Here is a 19,330-nt window from a genome sequence, read left to right as displayed (position 1 = left end):
GCCCCGGGGCCCAGCCTCCTCTCAGCAGCGAGGGCTGGGGCTCCCCGTCCGGGCTCCCAGCGGCGCAGGGATGGACGCGGGCTGCTGGCAGCCTTTGCCAGGGCTCGTCACTCTGTGGAGAAATCCCCACCGGTTTATCCCACCCTCAGTTGCTTTTAATTTTTTGGAGAAGGAGGTCTTAAAGCTCCTGGCCATGCCAGGGACGTGTTTGTGAGGTTTTCTTTAGGTGACTGGGTTGGTTTGGCTCTTTCTGAATGCACCAGCAGGCCCTTCGGTGACAAACGCCGCTTGTGATTCACGCCAGCTTTCTGATCTCTCGTGTCTGCTTTGTTCAGCTTCTTTTTCTCTGGGTTCAGCATCGCAGAATGGGATTGTTCCTTTTCTCTGTGAAATGTGTGAGCTGTGGCGGGTGGGATGTTCCTCTGAATCATTAAAATCACAGAAGAACCGAGGTGGGAAGGGACGTCAGGGCGTCTCTAGTCCAACCCCCTGCTCAGAGCAGGGTCAGCGGCGAGATCAGACCAGGTTACTCAGCATTCCTGAGCATCGCTCCCGCTGCCCTTCGTCCTTGCATCGAAAATTGCCCTTAAATTACTGGATGCTGCTACTTCCTCCCTCTCTGTTCTCCTCCGCAGTTTAGGAACTTCACTGCTGGTGCCGTGCGTCTTTGTGACGCTTTGTCTCTCCTGATCCTCCGTGAGTGCAGTTTTGGTGGAGAAATGGCTGTTTGGGCAGAGCAGGGGCCTGAGGAAAAGACAGTGGCAGATCTCGGGCGTCTCTGTGATTCAGAGCTATCTGTGGAGAAGAGACAAAGATCTTTGTACTTTGGAGAGGACGATAGTGAAGGTAGCACCTTGGAAAATGGGCTTGTGTGGTGAGCCAGGGTTCCTCTGCAGCTTGGGCTGAGGCAGGGGGGAGCAGCAGTCCACAAATGCAGTTTTTATGTCCCAGGTGAGACTGTGGGGCTGCTGACCCTCTGTCTGGCTCCTTAGGGTGTTCCTTTGTTTGACTCTTGCCTCTAATTGTACGGACCAGACCTCTGCTTTCTCAATTCTTAGTACTTGATCCTTCAGCCAATGTAAAGATTTTTGGGAAGGGAATGAAAGAAAGGGTCAGAACTGAGGATTCTCAGATTTTAAGGTGAAATTTCTAGGAAAGAAAGAGGCAGAGTTCATTGAGTCCTGTTGTTCAGGTGAAGAAGTCTCTCTCTGGTTTATCTGGGTTGTTAATATCGAGGTGCTGGTGGAACAGTTTGGACTGTAAAATGCAAACCAAGGATTTTGTTTGTGCCTCCGCGCTCAGTTGGAGATGTGACCTATGGAGGATGCTTTCACACAGCCTTATTCCTCTGACAGGGGAAACTGCAGTTATGTGAAATTTGCCTTTTTTTTCCCTCTTCCTTCCTAGTTTCCTGTCCTGCCCAGCTTGCTGAGTAGTTAATGCAGAAGATAAAGAGGGTTCGTCTGGAAAACGAGACTGCAGGAAGTTGGAGAAGGTATGTGCCCTGGTTCCTCCCAGGGCCTTTATTGGCCTTTAGCTTGTGTGGGACAGAGCAATAATCACCTCTTGGAGTGAATGAGATTTCTGAAAAATCCCAAGTTTGTCATTCTGCCCGGGGAGCTCTGTGTCAGGATCTGTGGCTCAGGAAGTGACTCAGGAAGATAACTTGTTTCACTGACTTCCAATTCCAGGCTTTACAATTTTTTTCCTGTGCTGACGGTCCCACCTGAGCTTGCTGTTTGCCTTCACTCTAATATGTTCCCCCTGAAGAAGGGCTTGGTGGGTATGCATCTGATCCATCCAGGGCAGAAAAAGCAGGAAAAAGACCTCCAAGGGATAGCTAGATTTTTTGGGAGTGGGGTTAGCAGCGCTTCTGCAACTGAGTCATCTAAATCACTGCCTCAGCAGGAGCACTGTGAGTCCAGTAAGGTGTAAATCTTGGATGTGGTGTATTGATGCCACAGTTTCAAGACTGTCTAAGAATAAAAGTGTTAAAGTTGGTGTCTCGATGCAATTGACCTTTGAAAAATTTAATTTCAAAATTCACCCTGCATTTTTCAGGTAGATAAGTTACTCTTTGTACGTAATTACTGCCAGTCTGGTGTTGCCCAGTATTTGTTGTGTTCTGTCCAAGAGGTGGTTGTAGTGATGGGTGAAGCGAATCGATTTTCTCTTTATTCTGTATTGAGTCAGGACTGGGGTTTTGCGAGCCCCCACCACACTCCAGCTGGGATGGCGGCATTTCCCAACGCTTTCTCCTAACTTTGGTGGCTGCTTCAGTTGTCCCACTGCTCTGCTCTGCTCTGGCGTCAGAATCGCCAGGATGAGGGCAGTACCAAGGTAAAAGTTGTGCCTTTTACTTCCCTAGTGAATCATAAAATCGTGGCAGTGGAGTTCAGGAGGGACTCCAGCCTCCAGCCCAGTTTGGGACAGTTACCAGGATTACATTTGTGGACTATTTTGAGCCCTTAAAGGTGCAACTTTCTCTTGCGAGGAGTCAAGCTGGCTGAGTAAGACGGTTTCACCAGCTGGATGAGAGTAACCTAAGGGTCAGGCGTCTCGAGCCAAAGCCAGATTATTTTAATTGACTGACTCAACCTGCAGTGGGATTGGGTTGAGAGAATTGTACCCAGTTTATGGGGTTTTGTGGTCTTCCTGTCATGTGTTTCTGATTGGTGACACTTCTGCCTTCAGATGTGATTTTAGTTGCTGTAATGGAGACCCTGGATACAGGTAGTAGAGGCCACAGATGCACTCGCAGCCTTAGAACATCCCGTCACGTTCTCTTTTGTGGTTTTACTTGGGCTTCCTGCCTGGCTTTGATTGGGAAATACTCTTCTTTATTAATTTTCAAGCTGTGGATTTACTGTGGGGCAGTAAGTACCAGGAGTACCTACAGATTTATTTCGGGAGCTGGTTCTTGTGTTGTTATTGTTTGCACATTTTGTGGAATTTAGGGATTTAGCAGTTTGGAGATGTGGTTTTATTTACAGCCCTCGTACCGTGTGCCTGTAGTTTAAGGAAATCCAGATGTCCTTTGGTTTAGGTTTGCTCCTCTCCTGCCGTAATTGCATAACGTGTCAAACTAAGTGAGACCTTCCTTTTAGAGAGCTTGTCAGAAGGTGGAAGCTGGTGGGGAATCCTCAAGGAACTCTTGGAGTTCTCCTGAGAAACAGTCATGGTCAAAAATGGGCAGAGGCAAGTGTTTTCTTGTGCTGATATAAATAACCATCCTTCTCCTTTCCCCCGATTCTGTCTGCTGGGAAAGGACTCTGTGCATCTCCCTGAGGCTGAAGTCTTCAGGAATTGGTTTATGTGTGGTTCTTGCTTAATCCTTCATCCTGGAAGCTGCTCTTCTGTCAGAATGCAGGTCACTGCCCCAAATGACAGGCAGCATTCAAGAAACATCTCATTTGGAAATGTAAACCTTGGGACTGCTGAGCACAAGGCCTCTTTTGGTGAGATCCTGAGTCACTGGTTTGCCTCTTGATGCTGTGTCAACGCAGTGATTCTGTCTCCGTGAAGCGAACTCCTCCAGCCTAATTTTTCAGTAAACTGAAGTAGTTCTGAAATTCTTTGTTCCATTCTTCCAGTTCCCCCCCAAAACTACTAAAATGTCCTGGTGGAGGGAAATCCAGCTTCTGGAGTGGGGTGACAAAAACTGGTTTCCCTAGTCCTAGGCCCATACCTTCTCTGCAACAGGTTACATCACTGACCTTGGGCAAGTCTGTTAGTCCACCTCTCCTCAAATTAGCATTTGCTGTAGCTGCGTGTGGAGGCGGTTTTTGTAGACTCTCATTCAAGAACTGCTAGCTTGGAACTGCACGAGGATCGCGTGCCACGCTTTGCAGGATACGACCGGGGTCTGTTCCTGCTGTCCTCTTGCTGTTAGCAAAGACAATTGCGCTCTTTTCTTCCTGTTTTGCCATCTCTCCTCCTGCCTTCCTGGCTGCGATAGCTCTTCAGGTAAGTGAGGTGGTGTGCTTGGACTTAAAACCTCTCTCTCTAAGGGATGAGCAGGCTTTCCTTTAGGACAGGAAGGCGACTTTACTTTTATGGTCTTCCAGGGCAGAAGTTTATATGCCTTTACGATAGGTCATAGCTTTGATGACTTCTCCATCCAGATTCCTGGGGTGGTTTTCCTTTGAGTCAAGCGGATTGTTTGCTGTACCAGAATCTGCAGCTTGTGCTTCCTTTAACAGTGTGTTTCCAGAACTAGTCCTGGGAGAGTGAGTTTTCTGAGGTTAATATCTTCATTTACAGGACTCAACATGGGATGGGAGGCGGACTTTTCCTTTCAATACATCAACGTGTGTTTAAAATGTAATCTTAGAGTACAGGGAGTCCTAGGATCTGTAGTTCGAGTCCTTGTTCTGTTAAGCTTGCTGCATGCTTAGAGCTTTCTCTAAGCAACAAAATGTTGCCTGCTTGATTTTATGGTTTAATTCTCTCCCTCAGTTTTTTGTCCAGTTCAGAAGGGGAAGAGAGGATGACTGCAGTGGACACGCTGTCAGACAGCTCTGAAGTGGTGGAGATGGAGGATGTACCTTCCCAATTCCAGGTGCAAAAGCATTCTTGGGATGGGCTGCGTGACATTATCCACAGCAGCAGGAAGTATTCGGGCATGATAGTGAACAAAGCTCCCCATGATTTCCAGTTTGTCCGGAAAACAGAAGAGTCCAGCCCGCATTCTCATCGTCTCTATTACCTGGGTAAGCCAACGTGCCAGACGCTGGGCGTGAATGTGTGACGGGAGAGCTTCCAACCTAAACAGGCAAGGAAAAGGATGGGAGGTATCTCCATTTATGAGATGGGGGAACTGAGATTAACATTGCTCAAGGGTTGCATGCTCAGTCTAAAGGCTGGAACTGTGCAGAGGCCTCTCCGGTCCCAGACAAGCGCTGTAACCACAGGTTTTCTGCTACGTGACAAGGGGAAGTGTTGTCTAGCCAGCCCTGCCTCGTGCCGGAGGTGTGAATGTGGTGTCCTTTGGCAACCCAGGTCACTCCAGGTGATGAGGCGACAGAAGGGATGTTCCTCATGCTCAGGACTATCCTGTGCCACTGTAGCTTAGGAGAAAAGTGGGATTTACTTGACAGATCAAGCAGACTGCCTTTCCGAGGAATTCACTGTCGGTAATTACTGACTATATATTGCAAGTTCTAGGTGTTAATGGCGGGGTGGTGGTGTCTCCCTGCTTTATTAAGTACCGTGTAGGTGGAATGCTTTCAAAGGTTAGGTGGGAATGAACTATTAACGGAATTCACAGGGAAATATCCTCTTCCTGACAGCAGGATTGAGGACAGCTGGGTGCTGCCTTGTACAGGTCCCTCATTACAGTCGGAGCCGCAGTGTAATTAGCGACAGAGGGGTTGGATTTTAGTAACTGGATAATTTTGTGTTTGGTAACATGGGAAGCTTTATAGACTATAAAGAGTTTGTTGTGCTTTTGGGGCTTGAGCTGGGTGTTACTGGGCCAGTAAGGAAACTGCCTGATGTGCAGCTCTGTGCAGCTGACTGCTTTCCTGAAGTGACCCTGGGTTTTTTTTTCTTCTTTTTTGAGTTGTGGAGTGTAGGTCACTGTAGGACATAGGATGCTGGATTTGAGGGACTGGTTTGTTCTGCCATTAAGCAGCTCCTGTGTGTCAGGGACTTGATTTGTGACAGTTCCTCGTATATTCTTGTGACACAAGTGCTGCTGTAAAGGGCAGCATCCGAGTTGGCGTATTGTTCTTGTTTGGTCTGAACAGTGAGACTTGGTTTAAAGCTGAATGTGTTTCAAGGCCAAGTTGACTGATGCAGTTTTTGATCTAGATGACTAAGAAACTAAGGGTCTAAGTGGCTAATTAAAAAAAAAAAAAATTAATGTTCTTCTGTTGTATGAAATGGCAACCAGACCAGCTACCGGCGGTTGGTGTTCTGCACGGGTGTGACTGGTGGAGGAGCCAGAAGCAGGGATGAAGACAGACGAGTGTCTTTTCAGCGTTCTCTTCCGTAGGGAGATGTAAAGGGCACAGAGCAGATTGAGCCACCATTTAAGCCCAGTATCTGCTGGGTAGTACTGGGGTGCCTGTTCTCAGGCATTGTTAACAAAGGGTAAATCCTGATTCTTCTTATTGCCACAACGAGCATCTTTTGAGTTGCGTACCTTGTGCTGTTAAATACTCAGAACCCATTTCAACAGTTCATAAGCATTTAACATCAGCGTGCTATCGCTGTCCCAATGTTAAATAACATTTTCAAGTTTTTATGTGAATCCTGAGTGCTGAGGAGTAGGATGGAGGTTCCTAAAGAACTTTGCTGTAGGGGTTGGATGCTTTTGTTCACTTGGGAGCAAAGTATAATGTCTCTTGGGCGGAAAGGCAATATTTTTCTTGTAAATGCTGATTGATTATAGTCAGCCTGAGGTCATTGTAAAATCTACTAATACAATGCAGAGAAAGGAACTCGAGGGCACAGTCACGTGAGTGTCAAATGTGTGTATATATAGTAATTTGTTCCGATCTGCAGTTTTTTCTGTTTGGACATCTTAAATCATTCCTGGGCTGTCCCCATAGAATTTTGTGTTGTATCATGGCAGATGCTGCTTATATTAAACACCACATGCTCAGCACTTTGGTATTTCTGTATCTCTGAGGATTATATGCTCACATATTGCTTTGCTTCCTGAGCACTTATTAATATTTGAGTTGTAATTTTAAGTAACTGTACTGCTGGGTTAACCGGCTCAGAAATCTTCCTGTTCTGCCCAGAACATGTGCAAGAGGACACGATATCAGGGCACATTTCCCTGTGTGAAATTCTGATCTAGGGAGTCTCTACAGCATATGTAGAGGGCAAGTTCATGGTCTTTGATTTTGTTGAAACTGCCAAAGTCGTGTGTCAGGATATTTTATTTTTCATGGTGCTTTTGGAAATTGGATGAAGGCCAACAGCTTATTTGATAACCGCAGTCGAAGGCTTATGTAAAATGACAAGGTCTTTTGACCGTGTAGTGTACTGTTCCACATTTGAATGGGCTCTCTAGAGCTTCCAAGCTTTTTCTTCCCCTCTTGCAGGCTGGTGTGTTGGCCTGAATGAAGTCCCTGTAGCAAATTTCTGGCTGAGAAATGTGGAGAGTAATGTTGAGTCACCCATTCAGGGAGTGGCTTTTTTAGAATGGATCTAGGGCGTGGGTTGAACAGTCCACAGAGAGGAAAGTTGGACATAACCAATTCCGAAAAGGTTGGCTAGTGTTAAATCTTGCTTAGGGAAATTTCTAAATAAATGATTATCTAAATTTAAATAATTTAGATACTATTTTGTGATTTAACTGAGAGCTGCTTGGCAGTGACAGCTGGCAGAAGCCTCTGGACAGCCTCAACCTCTCTTATCAGATTTTTTTTTTTTTTTCATTTTGCTCTTGCTCCTCTTTGTCCTGGCTAACTAATCTTAAGTAGAATGATGCTTTTGTCCTCCTAATAGGGATGCCATATGGTAGCCGAGAGAATTCCCTTCTTTACTCAGAGATTCCCAAAAAGGTACGGAAGGAGGCCTTGCTGCTCTTGTCGTGGAAGCAGATGCTGGATCACTTTCAGGTAAGCTGAAGCGTGAAGAGACAGGGTTGACAGTGTTTGGGAAAGCTGGCTGATGTTGTGGGGCCGGTACGGTGGGTGCTACGCTGCTAAACATCAGAGATAACAGCGTGCCAGCGTATAAGACACAGACAAAGGTGTTGGTAGGAATGTTGTATCGAGAATTGCTTTGCTTCCTAGTACAAGATAGTCACTTGTATGTGCAGCAGAGCTGGAATGAGGGTGAAACAGCCGTTGATGTGGCAAGGAAAGGGCTGACCTAGCAGAGAGAGGACTCTCTAAACCAGCGTGTAGTCTATCTCAGATTATAAACTCTCTTCTGAGTATCTTGTCTGGGCACTTGCCATGCTCGTTGGAATGCCTGCCTGGTATCTTTCCTGCCTTTAAGGAAGTTGGGAAAGCTGAATTTAAACTGCTGCTTCTGCACCACACTCTGTTGTGAGGGAACAAGGAAGGAGGTGAATTTTCCCCTCCCTAATTTCAGTATGTTCCTGTCCTTTGTCACTAAGAGCATTGATGAAGAAGAGAGTGGAGGGTGTTTGTCTTTCTTCCCTACTAGAAAGGTCCCTGGTAGAAAAGAATTTATCTCTCTTGACCCCATTTGGAATGCTAGTCCCCTTCAGGGTAATTCAAGATCCCTGGAAGAGCTTTTGTTTGCAGTGTCTGACATGGAAACTGTTTGTGAAGGCTGTAGATAAAGTCATTAAGTTAATTGGTTACATCTGATTTGCATAAGCAGAGCAAGTGCAGCTGTCCTCAGTTCATGCTGAAGTGCCAACTGCAGAAATGTTACATTTGTAATTAATTTCCCTTATCTAGAGGGAACTTTGGGGCATGAGGTTGATGTAATCTTCCTGGGCCACACCTGTACCCTAGAGTACAGCAGTTATGGACCTGTATGGTGGGACTGCTGGCGGTTTTGGGCTGGTATTTTGTATTTTGGGCATTCACAGACTAGCTGGTGCCAGTCTTGGAGCATTCCTTGTCTGTGAAAGTTTCCTTGCAGATTCTTTCAGCTTTTCCTTTCCTTCAACACTAGGCAACCCCTCATCATGGGATGTATTCTAGAGAAGAGGAACTCTTGAGAGAACGCAAGCGACTTGGTGTCTTTGGTATAACATCTTACGATTTCCACAGTGAGAGTGGCCTGTTCCTCTTCCAGGCCAGCAACAGCCTCTTTCATTGTCGAGACGGGGGCAAGAATGGTTTCATGGTGAGTGTTAACGATTTGATGAATATCATCTGAGATGGACTTACTGGTTTTAGGTGGAGGTGGCTGCACATCTGCATGGTTTTGGTCATTTCTCTTGTGTCCTGCCAGGGTTAAGTTTGCCATCATGTCACGGGCTGTACTGTATCTCTGGTTTAGGCTTTAAATATGAAGCCGGGAGCTGCTTTGGTACAGGGCTGTTTGTGTCTGTTGCTGTAGGTGTCTCCAATGAAGCCTCTGGAGATCAAGACTCAGTGCACAGGGCCGCGAATGGATCCCAAGATCTGCCCCGCTGACCCTGCCTTCTTCTCATTCATTAATAACAACGATCTGTGGGTCGCAAATATTGAGACGGGAGAGGAGAAGCGGATGACATACTGCCATAAAGGTAACTGATGCTTCTTGCTTGATTCAAATGCAAATTCCTTCTGACAAATCTGGGCTGGAAGGACTCATGTCTTCACAACTTGTTTCTTACAAGTATGTTGTTTTTTTGGATCAGCTTGTTCCAAGGAGATGTAAATACAGTCTCTTGTTTCTCTCCAGGTTTATCCAATGTTCTTGATGACCCCAAGTCTGCTGGTGTAGCCACTTTTGTCATTCAGGAGGAGTTTGATCGCTTCACGGGCTATTGGTGGTGTCCCACAGCTTCCACAGAAGGTCAGTGTTCTCCTGAGCAAATTCTGTCACTGTAACTGCTGCTGGCCCCTGCTCTGAATGATATTTTGAGCAAGGTTTTCCTTTGGCCCAGGTTTGGTCTGTTTCTGGGGAGGCCACCTGAAGGAACAGAACCCTGAGGGATTTTCATTGTGCTCTGAGGAGTACTGCGGGTGATCACTCAGAGCTGTGGCTATGCAGGAGGTGTACGCTCTGCCCTAGAATGTACTGCTGCAGTGCTCCAGGCAAGCCAAAATCAGCTGGAAAACACTGTAGCAAACATGCTTACTATCTGTTCTTAGGTTCAGAGGATTTAAAAACACTGCGGATCTTGTATGAGGAAGTGGATGAGTCAGAGGTGGAGATAATTCATGTTCCTTCACCTGCCTTGGAGGAGAGAAAAACAGACTCCTATCGGTACCCCAGGACAGGTACGTGAAATACCGCAGGGCTGCTAATGCAACTCTTGGCTCCTGCTGGCAGAAGCAGTGGAATTTGTGCTATAAACTTTGCATGATTAATCCCGGTACTTACTAGGATGTAGAAGCTGGTTGTAAATGTTGAGACCTAATTGAGTCTCTGAGCCCAGAATCTATTGCAAGAAAGGAATGGGATTTAAAGTGCAGCTTAAGTGAAAGGATTGCTGAGAAAATTCAATATATCTGGTGGCATATCATGGAATAAATTTTGAATCCTGTCTTTCATCTTCCTCCTGAGAACGTGCGCAGGCAACTAAGCAAGGCAAAAGCAAACTTTTCCCCTACCCAGAATGACTCTTGTGATTAGTGGTGTTTGCTCACATACAGAAGTTGATATTTGTACATTCACACACAGGCATTTTCATAGGGCTAGGGACAGTTCTTTTCTCTGAGCTGTATTGTGTGTAACCGTGGGGTGTTCAAGTTGGTCATCTTGGTGTTCTTTCACTCATTCTCTGCAGGCAGCAAAAACCCCAAGATTACATTAAAACTGGCAGAATTTAAAACAGACAGCAAGGGTAAGGTAAGTGATAACAACTCAGAATGGGATATTGCACAGGAGGATTGGCTGCTTCTGAAGCTCCCTAGAATTAAGACAAGGTCACTAAGAAATCCTAGCTAGTGTTAGCCTTTGTTTTCATGCTTATTTTAGCACCTGGTTCTATGTGTTTATCCACAAAACAGAAAAACTTTACAAAGCTGAAAAGTATTGCTCTGGTGGAGAGGCAGCAGGGAGAGGGGAGGGACACAAGAGGTTAGCCTGATATACCACACTGTCAACAGCAGAGCGGGAGGGTTGAAACCCAGTCTAATCCTGGGCTTCAGTCCCTGGCTGTATCCTTTCCTGTGGCTGAATGCCAAAATAATTTAGCTTTGAAGCTTGTTTTTTCCCTTCTCTTCCTGCCATTTGTAGGAAGGCTTGCTTCTCTTGGCCTGACCCTTGCTGGTGCCAACGGTTAAACTTCCTCATTCTCCCATTCCGTTGAGCTTCCATAGGAGGAGGTGAGGATGTCTGGTAGCAGTCTGATGTGATGTTTGACCTTCCTTTTGATGCAGATCGTGTGTGCTCAGGACAAGGAGCTGGTGCAACCGTTTGCTGCGTTGTTTCCGACTGTGGAGTACATTGCCCGTGCCGGATGGACCCGAGATGGCAAATAGTACATAAGTTTTTCTTCCAACCTAATGCTTCCAAGTGCTTCCCTGGCTGAACTATTGCAAGCCCTCGACATGCTTTGTGTTGTAGTCATGACCTGGTTTTAAAGCCGTGAGTGCCAGAAATGGCACACAAGTATTTGGCTTCTTCAGTCTCATAACGTCGTAAAAGTAGGAATTAAATGTAGACCAGAGTGACAAGCTGTGGGCTTTAAGTCACAACCACCCAGTTAAATGACATTGATATGTTAAGCAGGCAGTCCTAGGGGATTTTTTTGAGTTGAAGATGTTTAACACAAGTACAATGTGCTTCCTGCTGAAAATGAGAAGGTACTGTGAGCAGTTTTATCACTGTTCATTGGTCCAGTTTGTGATCTGGAAGGTGGGCAGTTTGTGTGGTGCTAACTCCTCCGTGCAGTGCGTACGAGGGGATAGATTGCTCCGTGACCTGTGTGCTCCCACAGCTCGCCAATGCTCCAAAGGTGATACTCAAGCCTTGCGCTGGCCAGCCTTGCACGGAGAGTTACAGAATTCACACCCATCTGCTTGGTTTGAAATTTTAAAGCTCTTCATTTTTTCTTCTCAAAAGCTTGCTTGGCTGTTAACTAGTTTCTGTCCAGATGAAGTTCAGGTGACTTAGCTCTCTTTGAAGATTGCATTCTGTAACTCATAATTCATTTTCTGCTCTGGAAACTAAATTCACAGAGCTTTACAGAAGGTAATCCCAGGGGTGATTCTTACAGTGTACACCAGAGCTTATCTAAATGTGCTGAATATATCAGTTCACGAAATCCACAGTCCCTGAGATGCTCGGGGAGAACTGGCTCTTTTGAAAGTCTGTCTTAATGATGAAACTTCCCTTGATGCACTTCCAGGCCTTGGGGTAGCCGCACTGTGCAGCGGTGGCTTGCCATCTGTCATGTTGAGAGGCCTGCAGTGCAGCACACTTCAAATGACTCTCCTTGGAGAGGAACAAGGCTGAGACTGAAGCGACTCCTTCACTTGGCAGTTGTCTTAGGTCTGTGCCTTTCCCTGCTAGCGCAGCATGCAGTGAGGAAGCTCCAACTGAATCGCTTTAAGAGTGATCGCCTTAGCTCATTAGGAGCTCACTAGAAAACAAATAGTGATTTTTTTCCTGATGGAGGGGCTGTCCAAAGAAGTGTTACGTTCTGGAGACAGGGTTCTGTTGACAGTGGTCCCTTGGAATAGACACTTGGCAAAGCTGTCAGACACCTTGTCTGAGCGATGCCCCTGTGAAATACAAAATACCAGAGCTGTCTGGCAACATGTGTTTGTTGGCAAAGCTTCCAGGAGATTAGAAAGCAGCAATGATGAGAAAAGCTTTGCATTCAGATGCCTAAATTCTTTCTGGGGGGGGGGGGAAAGTGTTAGAAAGGGACATGTCTTTTGTGGTACTGACATTCACCTCCATCTTCTTTCCCCAGTGCCTGGGCTATGTTCCTAGACAGACCTCAGCAGCGGCTGCAGCTAATCCTTTTGCCTCCAGCCCTCTTTATTCCAGTCCCAGAAAATGAGGAGCAGCGTGCTGAATTTGCCAAAACTGTGCCAGAAAATGTCCAGCCATTTGTGATCTATGAAGAAACCACTGATGTGTGGATAAACGTAAGAGGCTCAGGGCTGGGAGGAGAACACAGGCTGCCCCTTCCTCCCCCACAGTTCACCATTTTCGTGTTGGCTGTGTGTCCAGTTTAGTCCTTGCTCCAGCAGACTGCTTTGCTACTCAGTAGTGCCAGATTTGGTGTCAATTCAGGGGGGTTAATAAAGCCATGAGAAGGACTTTCATGCAGTCAGCACTGGAAGAGATGAGGATCCTGCCATCTCCTTGCAGTTGGAGCTGTTCATTTAGTTCTTGCTAACATTCCTGGTGAACACAGGCACTTCAGACATAGACACTTTCTGCCCTAACACTGCTATTCTTTTGGGGGTATTTTGGAAGCATGAGCAGCCCCAATCCCTGGAATTTGTACTTATTTAGATAGGTAATGGATGTAAAGGACAGGGAATAACCTTCAGCCTCCATGGGCCCAAAGTTTCTTTGTGGTATTAGGAGAGTATGGAATGGCTTTTTCCCACTAGCTGCTCACCTGGGATATTTCTCCCCCCATCCTTTCATTTGAAAGCCCAGTAGTGACTCCCTTGGTGATGTCTCTGCTGTCTCCATACAAATCACTCATGGGTCTTCTGCCTTGTGTCACAGGTTCATGATATCTTCTATCCTTTCATCCAGCCGGAGGGAGAGGAGGAAGAACTCCGCTTTATCCGAGCCAACGAATGCAAAACAGGTTTCTGTCACCTGTACAGAGTCACAGCAGTCCTAAAGCAAGGCAGCTATGACTGGGTGCAGCCGTATGTCCATAGTGAGGGTAAGAGCTGCACTTTGTCAGCGTTCCAGCTTTGGGAGCTCCCTCTGACTTGGTTGTGTTGTGTTGTCTTTTGGGGGAGGCAGTGATTTATTCTCACATTATTTCTTCTAGATGATTTCAAATGTCCTATCAAAGAGGAGATTGCCCTGACTGGTGGGGAATGGGAGGTGTTGGCGAGGCATGGATCGAAGGTAGTGGTTATTTTTATTCTCTCTTGCAGTGTTACGGCTCTGCATTGTCTGCCCACAGTCCTGCCCTACGCCCTCTGTTACACCTGGGACCAGCTAGAACTACTTAAGCTTCATTTTGTTTCTCTTTTTATTGCTGCCTCTGCTTTCCCCAGAAGTGCTGTAGTCCGGTGCACATTGAACTGATTGCCTTTTTAATCAGGCTTCAGATTGCTCCTTAGATAAATCCCATGAGTGAGTCAGGCCATAAAAAAGGACACAAGCCTGAGGTTCAAGAGCAACAAAGAACTGTTTTGTGGAGAAGCTTGGGATTGCTGCCTTTGCAGAAGCATTTTAACCCCAATGAGTGCTTGTGAACTGGAAATACGTCCTAGTGCTTAGAGCGAACGCTTGGTCTCCAGCTGATCCCTCAGTAGAGCCTTTAGGAAGAAGACAGCTAGGGAGTATAAAGCAATTTAGAATATGGAGAAACTGTGGCTGTTACTGCTTTCAGAATAGCCAGAAATGTATTTTTATTAATCTTGGAGAAACCTAGTTCCATTTTTGCTTCAGGAATTAACTCTGAGTCTGATCTTTAACGTTCCCAAGTGATGTCTGTCAAAATAAAGACCTCGTCTGTTCATTTCCAATTAATCTGAATTTTCACTTCTCGCTTTTAAAAGGCCTGCAGCTCTGTGCATTTGGTTTCTGCTGCTTTTCCTCAAATCTGCAATTAACCTGCTGTCCCTCCCCATGTGGATTCTCACTGTACATGCTGTTGATTTTGGCCATAGCTCTTCCCTGCATGTGTTACGGCTAAAATTGTGTTAGCAGCAATTATTTTGATGCATTTGTTGCTCCGCAGGGCTCTGCCCGGTTTTCCTGGCCAATTGAGTTGGATGTTTTTTTCCCTTTGCTGTCCACAGTGGTCTTCAAACTGTGGGTTAGCCAGAAATAGCATTTGGCCTTCAGCATTTAGAAACTGTAAGATGGAAAACAGTTCAGTCACTGTTGCTGGATCAATGCAGTATTTAAGAGCTGTAGTCTCTGTTCCTGGCTGGCTAGGTGCTTTTTAGAAGCAGCTTTATCTGGACATTAAAAACATAATTTAAGGTGGCTTGAAGTTTGGTACTGTTAGAGCTCTTAGACTGATCCTTCCACAAATGGGAATTAATTATCAGTATTGCAGGAAAAACACACATAAACCCTTATAATCCAGACATACTACAGGATGATGCCATAGTTACTCTTCCTAGTTCCGCCTGTGGGGAACAGAGCCCAACTTTTTATGCCCCTTAGTAAGCAAATGCTTTGAGTCTCTTAAGCTGAGTGGCTGCTTTTCGTTACTTCTTTGGACTATATGTGGTTCTCCGTAAGTGCTGCGTATGTGTTCTCCAGCCTATCCTATCGACAGGTGTTGTGTACAGTCCCTGATGCCACCAGTACTCTGTCATGGTCTATTTGTGTTTTGAGCTGACTCTGCCTGGGGACAGACTGGTTGAACTGGCAAAGGAGCAGTGGTCGTCATCCTTCGGTCGCTGAGCCCTCTCTTCTCCACACAGATCTGGGTCAACGAGGCTACGAAGCTGGTGTATTTCCAAGGCACAAAGGACACCCCACTCGAGCACCACCTCTACGTAGTCAGCTATGAGTCTCCTGGAGAAATTGTGCGACTCACCACGCCGGGCTTCTCCCACAGCTGTTCAATGAGCCAGGTTTGTTGTTTCTTAGATATAGGACACCCTCGTCTCATGACCAACAGGGATCTTGACTAGGACTGGTAATGAATCAAGCCCTCAGGACTTGGTACTGGTCATATCTTGGTTGCTTGAGATGTAGGAGCTCTTGTCTGAGAACGGCACGGAGGAGTTGAGATGTGGGAAATGAAGGACCTCGTTCCCCTAACTCTTCTCTCTCCCATCTGTAGAACTTTGACATGTTCATCAGCCACTACAGCAGCGTGAGCACTCCGCCTTGCGTGCACGTCTACAAGCTCAGTGGCTCCGATGATGACCCGCTCCACAAGCAGCCCAAGTTTTGGGCCAGCATGATGGAGGCAGCCAGTAAGTCCTGTAGGAAGCGTCGATGCCCGGTTATGTCTGTGATACTCTTCCTACTAGTGGTAGCCAAAGGTGATGGAGAGGGAGGTGACCCAGTAACTTCACTGTAAATGAAAATTAATTGTGTTATCTTAGGAGGGAGATATCTTCAGTGAGTAGCTCATCCAGGAGATGGTATGTGGTCTTTTAAGATGTTACCATTTCATGCTTTGAGTGAAAGCAGTGCTCCAAGGTGCAGGCTTTAGACGGCTGTAGGTTTGTGTTTCATTATTCATGATTTGTCTGAAGAGGGGCAAGTACCTGGGATGCAGTGGCTACTTCATTCCAAGGCCTTTGAGGATTTAGATACAACTCACAGCAGCAGCACACGCACCCCTCCTGCAAATGTTTTCTCATTTGACCTGTCCCTGTTCTTCCATGTCTCGCTGTTGCGGCATAGCGTGCCTTGTCTTAGAATCCCCACCGACGATGTTTTCTTGGGTGATCCCTTCACTCTTTCTATGGCCTGTTGCCCTGTGCAGGCAGATCGAGGCTGTGTGTTTCCCAGTGAGAGGCTTCTCTGCGAGGCGTTGCTGAGGCTTGACGTGGTTTGGTATCGAAAGTGCCCTGACTGGGGTCAAGTTTGAACGGAATGAGCTTGTTCAGGGGGGTAGGAGGCAGAGCCTGCTGCGAGTTACTGCATTACTGGTGTCTGAACTTCTTTCCTGCAGGTTGTCCCCCAGATTACATCCCACCCGAGATCTTTCACTTCCACACTCAGTCAGACGTTGAGCTCTACGGAATGGTCTACAAACCTCATGATGTCCAGCCTGGGAAGAAGCATCCCACAGTGCTCTTTGTGTACGGAGGCCCTCAGGTAAGAATGCAGATTAACTGCTGGTGTCAGGCGCGGGATTGCTGCCCAGGGCAGAGCTCTGTGTAGCTCAGCCGTGCTTCAAGACTTACACTTTGGTTAGCAGTGAGCACTGGACCTCTGTTCTGACCTCTGCTTCAAACCTCAGATAATTTTTCCAGCATTAAGGCTGATTTGCATGGCTCTGAGAGCTCGATTAGTGTCTGCTGTCCAGCTCAGGGTCCTATAGGGTAGGACAGACAGAGGAAGGTTTGGGAAGGCAACTGCTCAGCTCTGAAACTTTTCTTCCCTCCTCCTGCAGGTGCAGCTGGTGAATAACTCCTTCAAAGGAATCAAGTACCTACGGCTAAACACGCTAGCGTCCCTAGGCTATGCTGTGGTAGTGATCGATGGAAGGGGTTCGTGCCAGCGAGGACTTAAATTTGAAGGGGCCCTGAAGAACCAAATGGTAATGAACTTTTGTTGATCAATCTCTGCTCATTTGCTCTTTCTAAGGCTGCCTGGCTGCATGTGGTTTCCTGTGTGAGTGTTGCTCTTTTCTGTCTCAGGTTTCTTGATTTAGAAAGCCACTAAAGTGAGCTTCCTTGTTACCTCTTAGGGTCAGGTGGAGATAGAGGACCAGGTGGAAGGTTTACATTATGTAGCAGAAAAATACGGGTTCATCGACTTGAGTCGGGTAGCCATCCATGGCTGGTCATACGGGGGTTTTCTCTCCCTCATGGGTCTCATCTGCAAACCCAATGTCTTCAAGGTAAGTCCGGGCGTGGGGCTGTCATCTTGGGACCCTTCGCTCTCAGCTTCTGTAGCTCTTGGCATCTGTAGTTGGCTTTTTTGCTTGATATTCCTGATAGATGGATGAAAATGTCCCTTAGTCCTGTCTTGTAGCTCCTGGCTACAGTCCTGCTCTCTGCTTTCAGATCGTACCTGTCTGAGGCTCGGTGAGGATGGGGTCTCTGGGATGGGGTCATTCCCCAGTGACTGCCAGTGGAGGACTTAGCTTAGCATCCCATGAAAGAATCCATGAGCTGCTCCTAATCCCCTTCTCAAGTCTCAGCGCAGTTTTGGGATTGTTCCACATGTCCTCCTTGAAAAGGGGAAGCCTTTTAGTGCTGATATGCAGGAATTTGCCCCATTGTGACTATAAGAGGAATAGCAGGAGGAGGAATCTGGGTTTTACGTGGTTTGCTGTAGAAGAGTTCTGGTCTGAATGGCACAACAGTTATGCAGGGATTTGCCCCATTGTGACTATAAGAGGAATAGCAGGAGGAGGAATCTGGGTTTTACGTGGGTTTGCTGTAGAAGAATTCTGGTCTGAATGACACAACAGTCCAGAGCCTGGTTTTCCTGCCTTTTCAGGAAGACAGGGAACTCTGGAACTCTTTAGCACATGGTAAATGAGGCTGCCTCCTGCCACCTCTTTGTTTGACAGATCGCTATAGCAGGTGCTCCTGTCACAGTCTGGATGGCATACGACACCGGCTATACTGAGCGGTACATGGATATCCCAGAAAACAACCAGCAAGGCTACGAGGCTGGCTCTGTGGCATTACACGTGGAAAAGCTTCCCAATGAGTGAGTACGGGGGGGTCGAGTGATCTGCTAAAAACCTGCTCCTGGATCCTGCCTTGTGCCACCAATTGCAGCTCTGCTGAATCCCAAAAGAAGGGATGGATTCTGATCCCATTGAATTTTAACTCTCGTGGCTGGTCGCTGCCTTCTGCAGCAAGGTGGGGCCTTGTACCCCCAGCCCCCTTTGCCAGGAAGGGGTTGAGCACCGTGTCCGTGGCCTCGCACTATTCTGACTGCCTGGCCATTGCTCAGTTTTGGCTTGCCACCTGGTAGCTCTTTGCTCAGACCCACTGTGGAGTTTTTTGTCTGGTTTCTTATCTTCTCTCTCATCCCATCTCCAGGCCAAATCGTCTGCTGATCCTCCATGGCTTTTTGGATGAAAACGTGCACTTTTTTCACACCAACTTCCTGGTATCACAGCTAATCCGGGCTGGAAAACCTTACCAGCTGCAGGTAGGAGGAACAAGAGCGACGTGGGAAGGTCCCTTAAATCTGGAAAAAGAAAAAAAAGTTTTCTGCTGTGTGTTCTAGGGGTGGGGGAAGGTGGAGGCAGATGCTCCCACATCTTGTTGCAATGTAGATGACGCTGCATGCCTGGTTTGACTCCAGGAGGTGGCCGGGAGGTGGCACTGTGGCTGTTTTGTTGCTGGCCTGTGTCTGTTTGCAGACAGGGCTCCTGCCCTCAGGCCTGGAACTTTCCCTCTCTCTGAACCCTTGCTGTCTCCCTTGGCTGGTGGCAGCAGCGCTGGCAGCACATGCCAGCGCAGTGAGGGAGGGGGGCTAGTGTTGTGGACCTTCCATGGCCCCTCTTTGTCCCCACGGACACTGGGTTGTGGGAAAAGGGCTGACGTGAGGGAGGCTTGTCCGTGCTGAACGAGCTGCTCCTGCCTAACTGCCCCATCTCTCTGCTTCTGCACAGATCTACCCCAACGAGAGACACAGTATTCGGTGCCCTGAGTCAGGAGAGCACTATGAAATCACGCTGCTGCACTTTCTACAAGAATACCTCTGAGAGAGCACAAGCCTCTGCAAACTGGACACTGACAGCTCCCCCTTCCCCGTCCCGTGCCCTGCCACTGCCGCCTCCCTCCACAGCCGTCTGACCCAGAGCACAACGGCTGAGTGCCCGTGTCCAGGCTGGGTGTCACCCCCCAGAGCGAGGGGAGAGCGTGGAGGGCATCTTCCCTTTGGACAGTGCCACCTTCTTTCACTTTCCAAGCTGGAG

The 19,330-nt window shown here is 47.3% G+C and overlaps 1 protein-coding gene across 1 annotated transcript; it reads left to right on the top strand.

The window, feature by feature from the left end:
- Positions 1 to 1,433: 1,433 nt before the first annotated feature.
- On the top strand, positions 1,434 to 19,117 carry DPP9 (dipeptidyl-peptidase 9). The gene is made up of 20 exons (XM_010084021.1): positions 1,434 to 1,495; positions 4,459 to 4,712; positions 7,465 to 7,577; positions 8,614 to 8,787; positions 9,004 to 9,172; positions 9,331 to 9,444; positions 9,744 to 9,872; positions 10,382 to 10,443; positions 10,977 to 11,077; positions 12,518 to 12,695; positions 13,291 to 13,456; positions 13,568 to 13,647; positions 15,186 to 15,338; positions 15,551 to 15,686; positions 16,394 to 16,539; positions 16,838 to 16,984; positions 17,135 to 17,287; positions 17,966 to 18,108; positions 18,447 to 18,558; positions 19,025 to 19,117. Exons 1-20 carry the CDS (start codon positions 1,440 to 1,442, stop codon positions 19,115 to 19,117), a joined length of 2,679 nt encoding a protein of 892 aa, XP_010082323.1. The 5' UTR covers positions 1,434 to 1,439.
- The last annotated feature ends 213 nt before the right edge of the window (positions 19,118 to 19,330 follow it).

The sequence above is a fragment of the Pterocles gutturalis genome, unplaced genomic scaffold (assembly GCF_000699245.1).
Source record: "Pterocles gutturalis isolate BGI_N339 unplaced genomic scaffold, ASM69924v1 scaffold22260, whole genome shotgun sequence".
In the NCBI taxonomy this organism is placed as follows: Eukaryota; Metazoa; Chordata; class Aves; order Pterocliformes; family Pteroclidae; genus Pterocles; species Pterocles gutturalis.
Note: the sequence above shows the minus strand (reverse complement) of the source record. Positions and strands in the feature narration are given on the sequence as shown.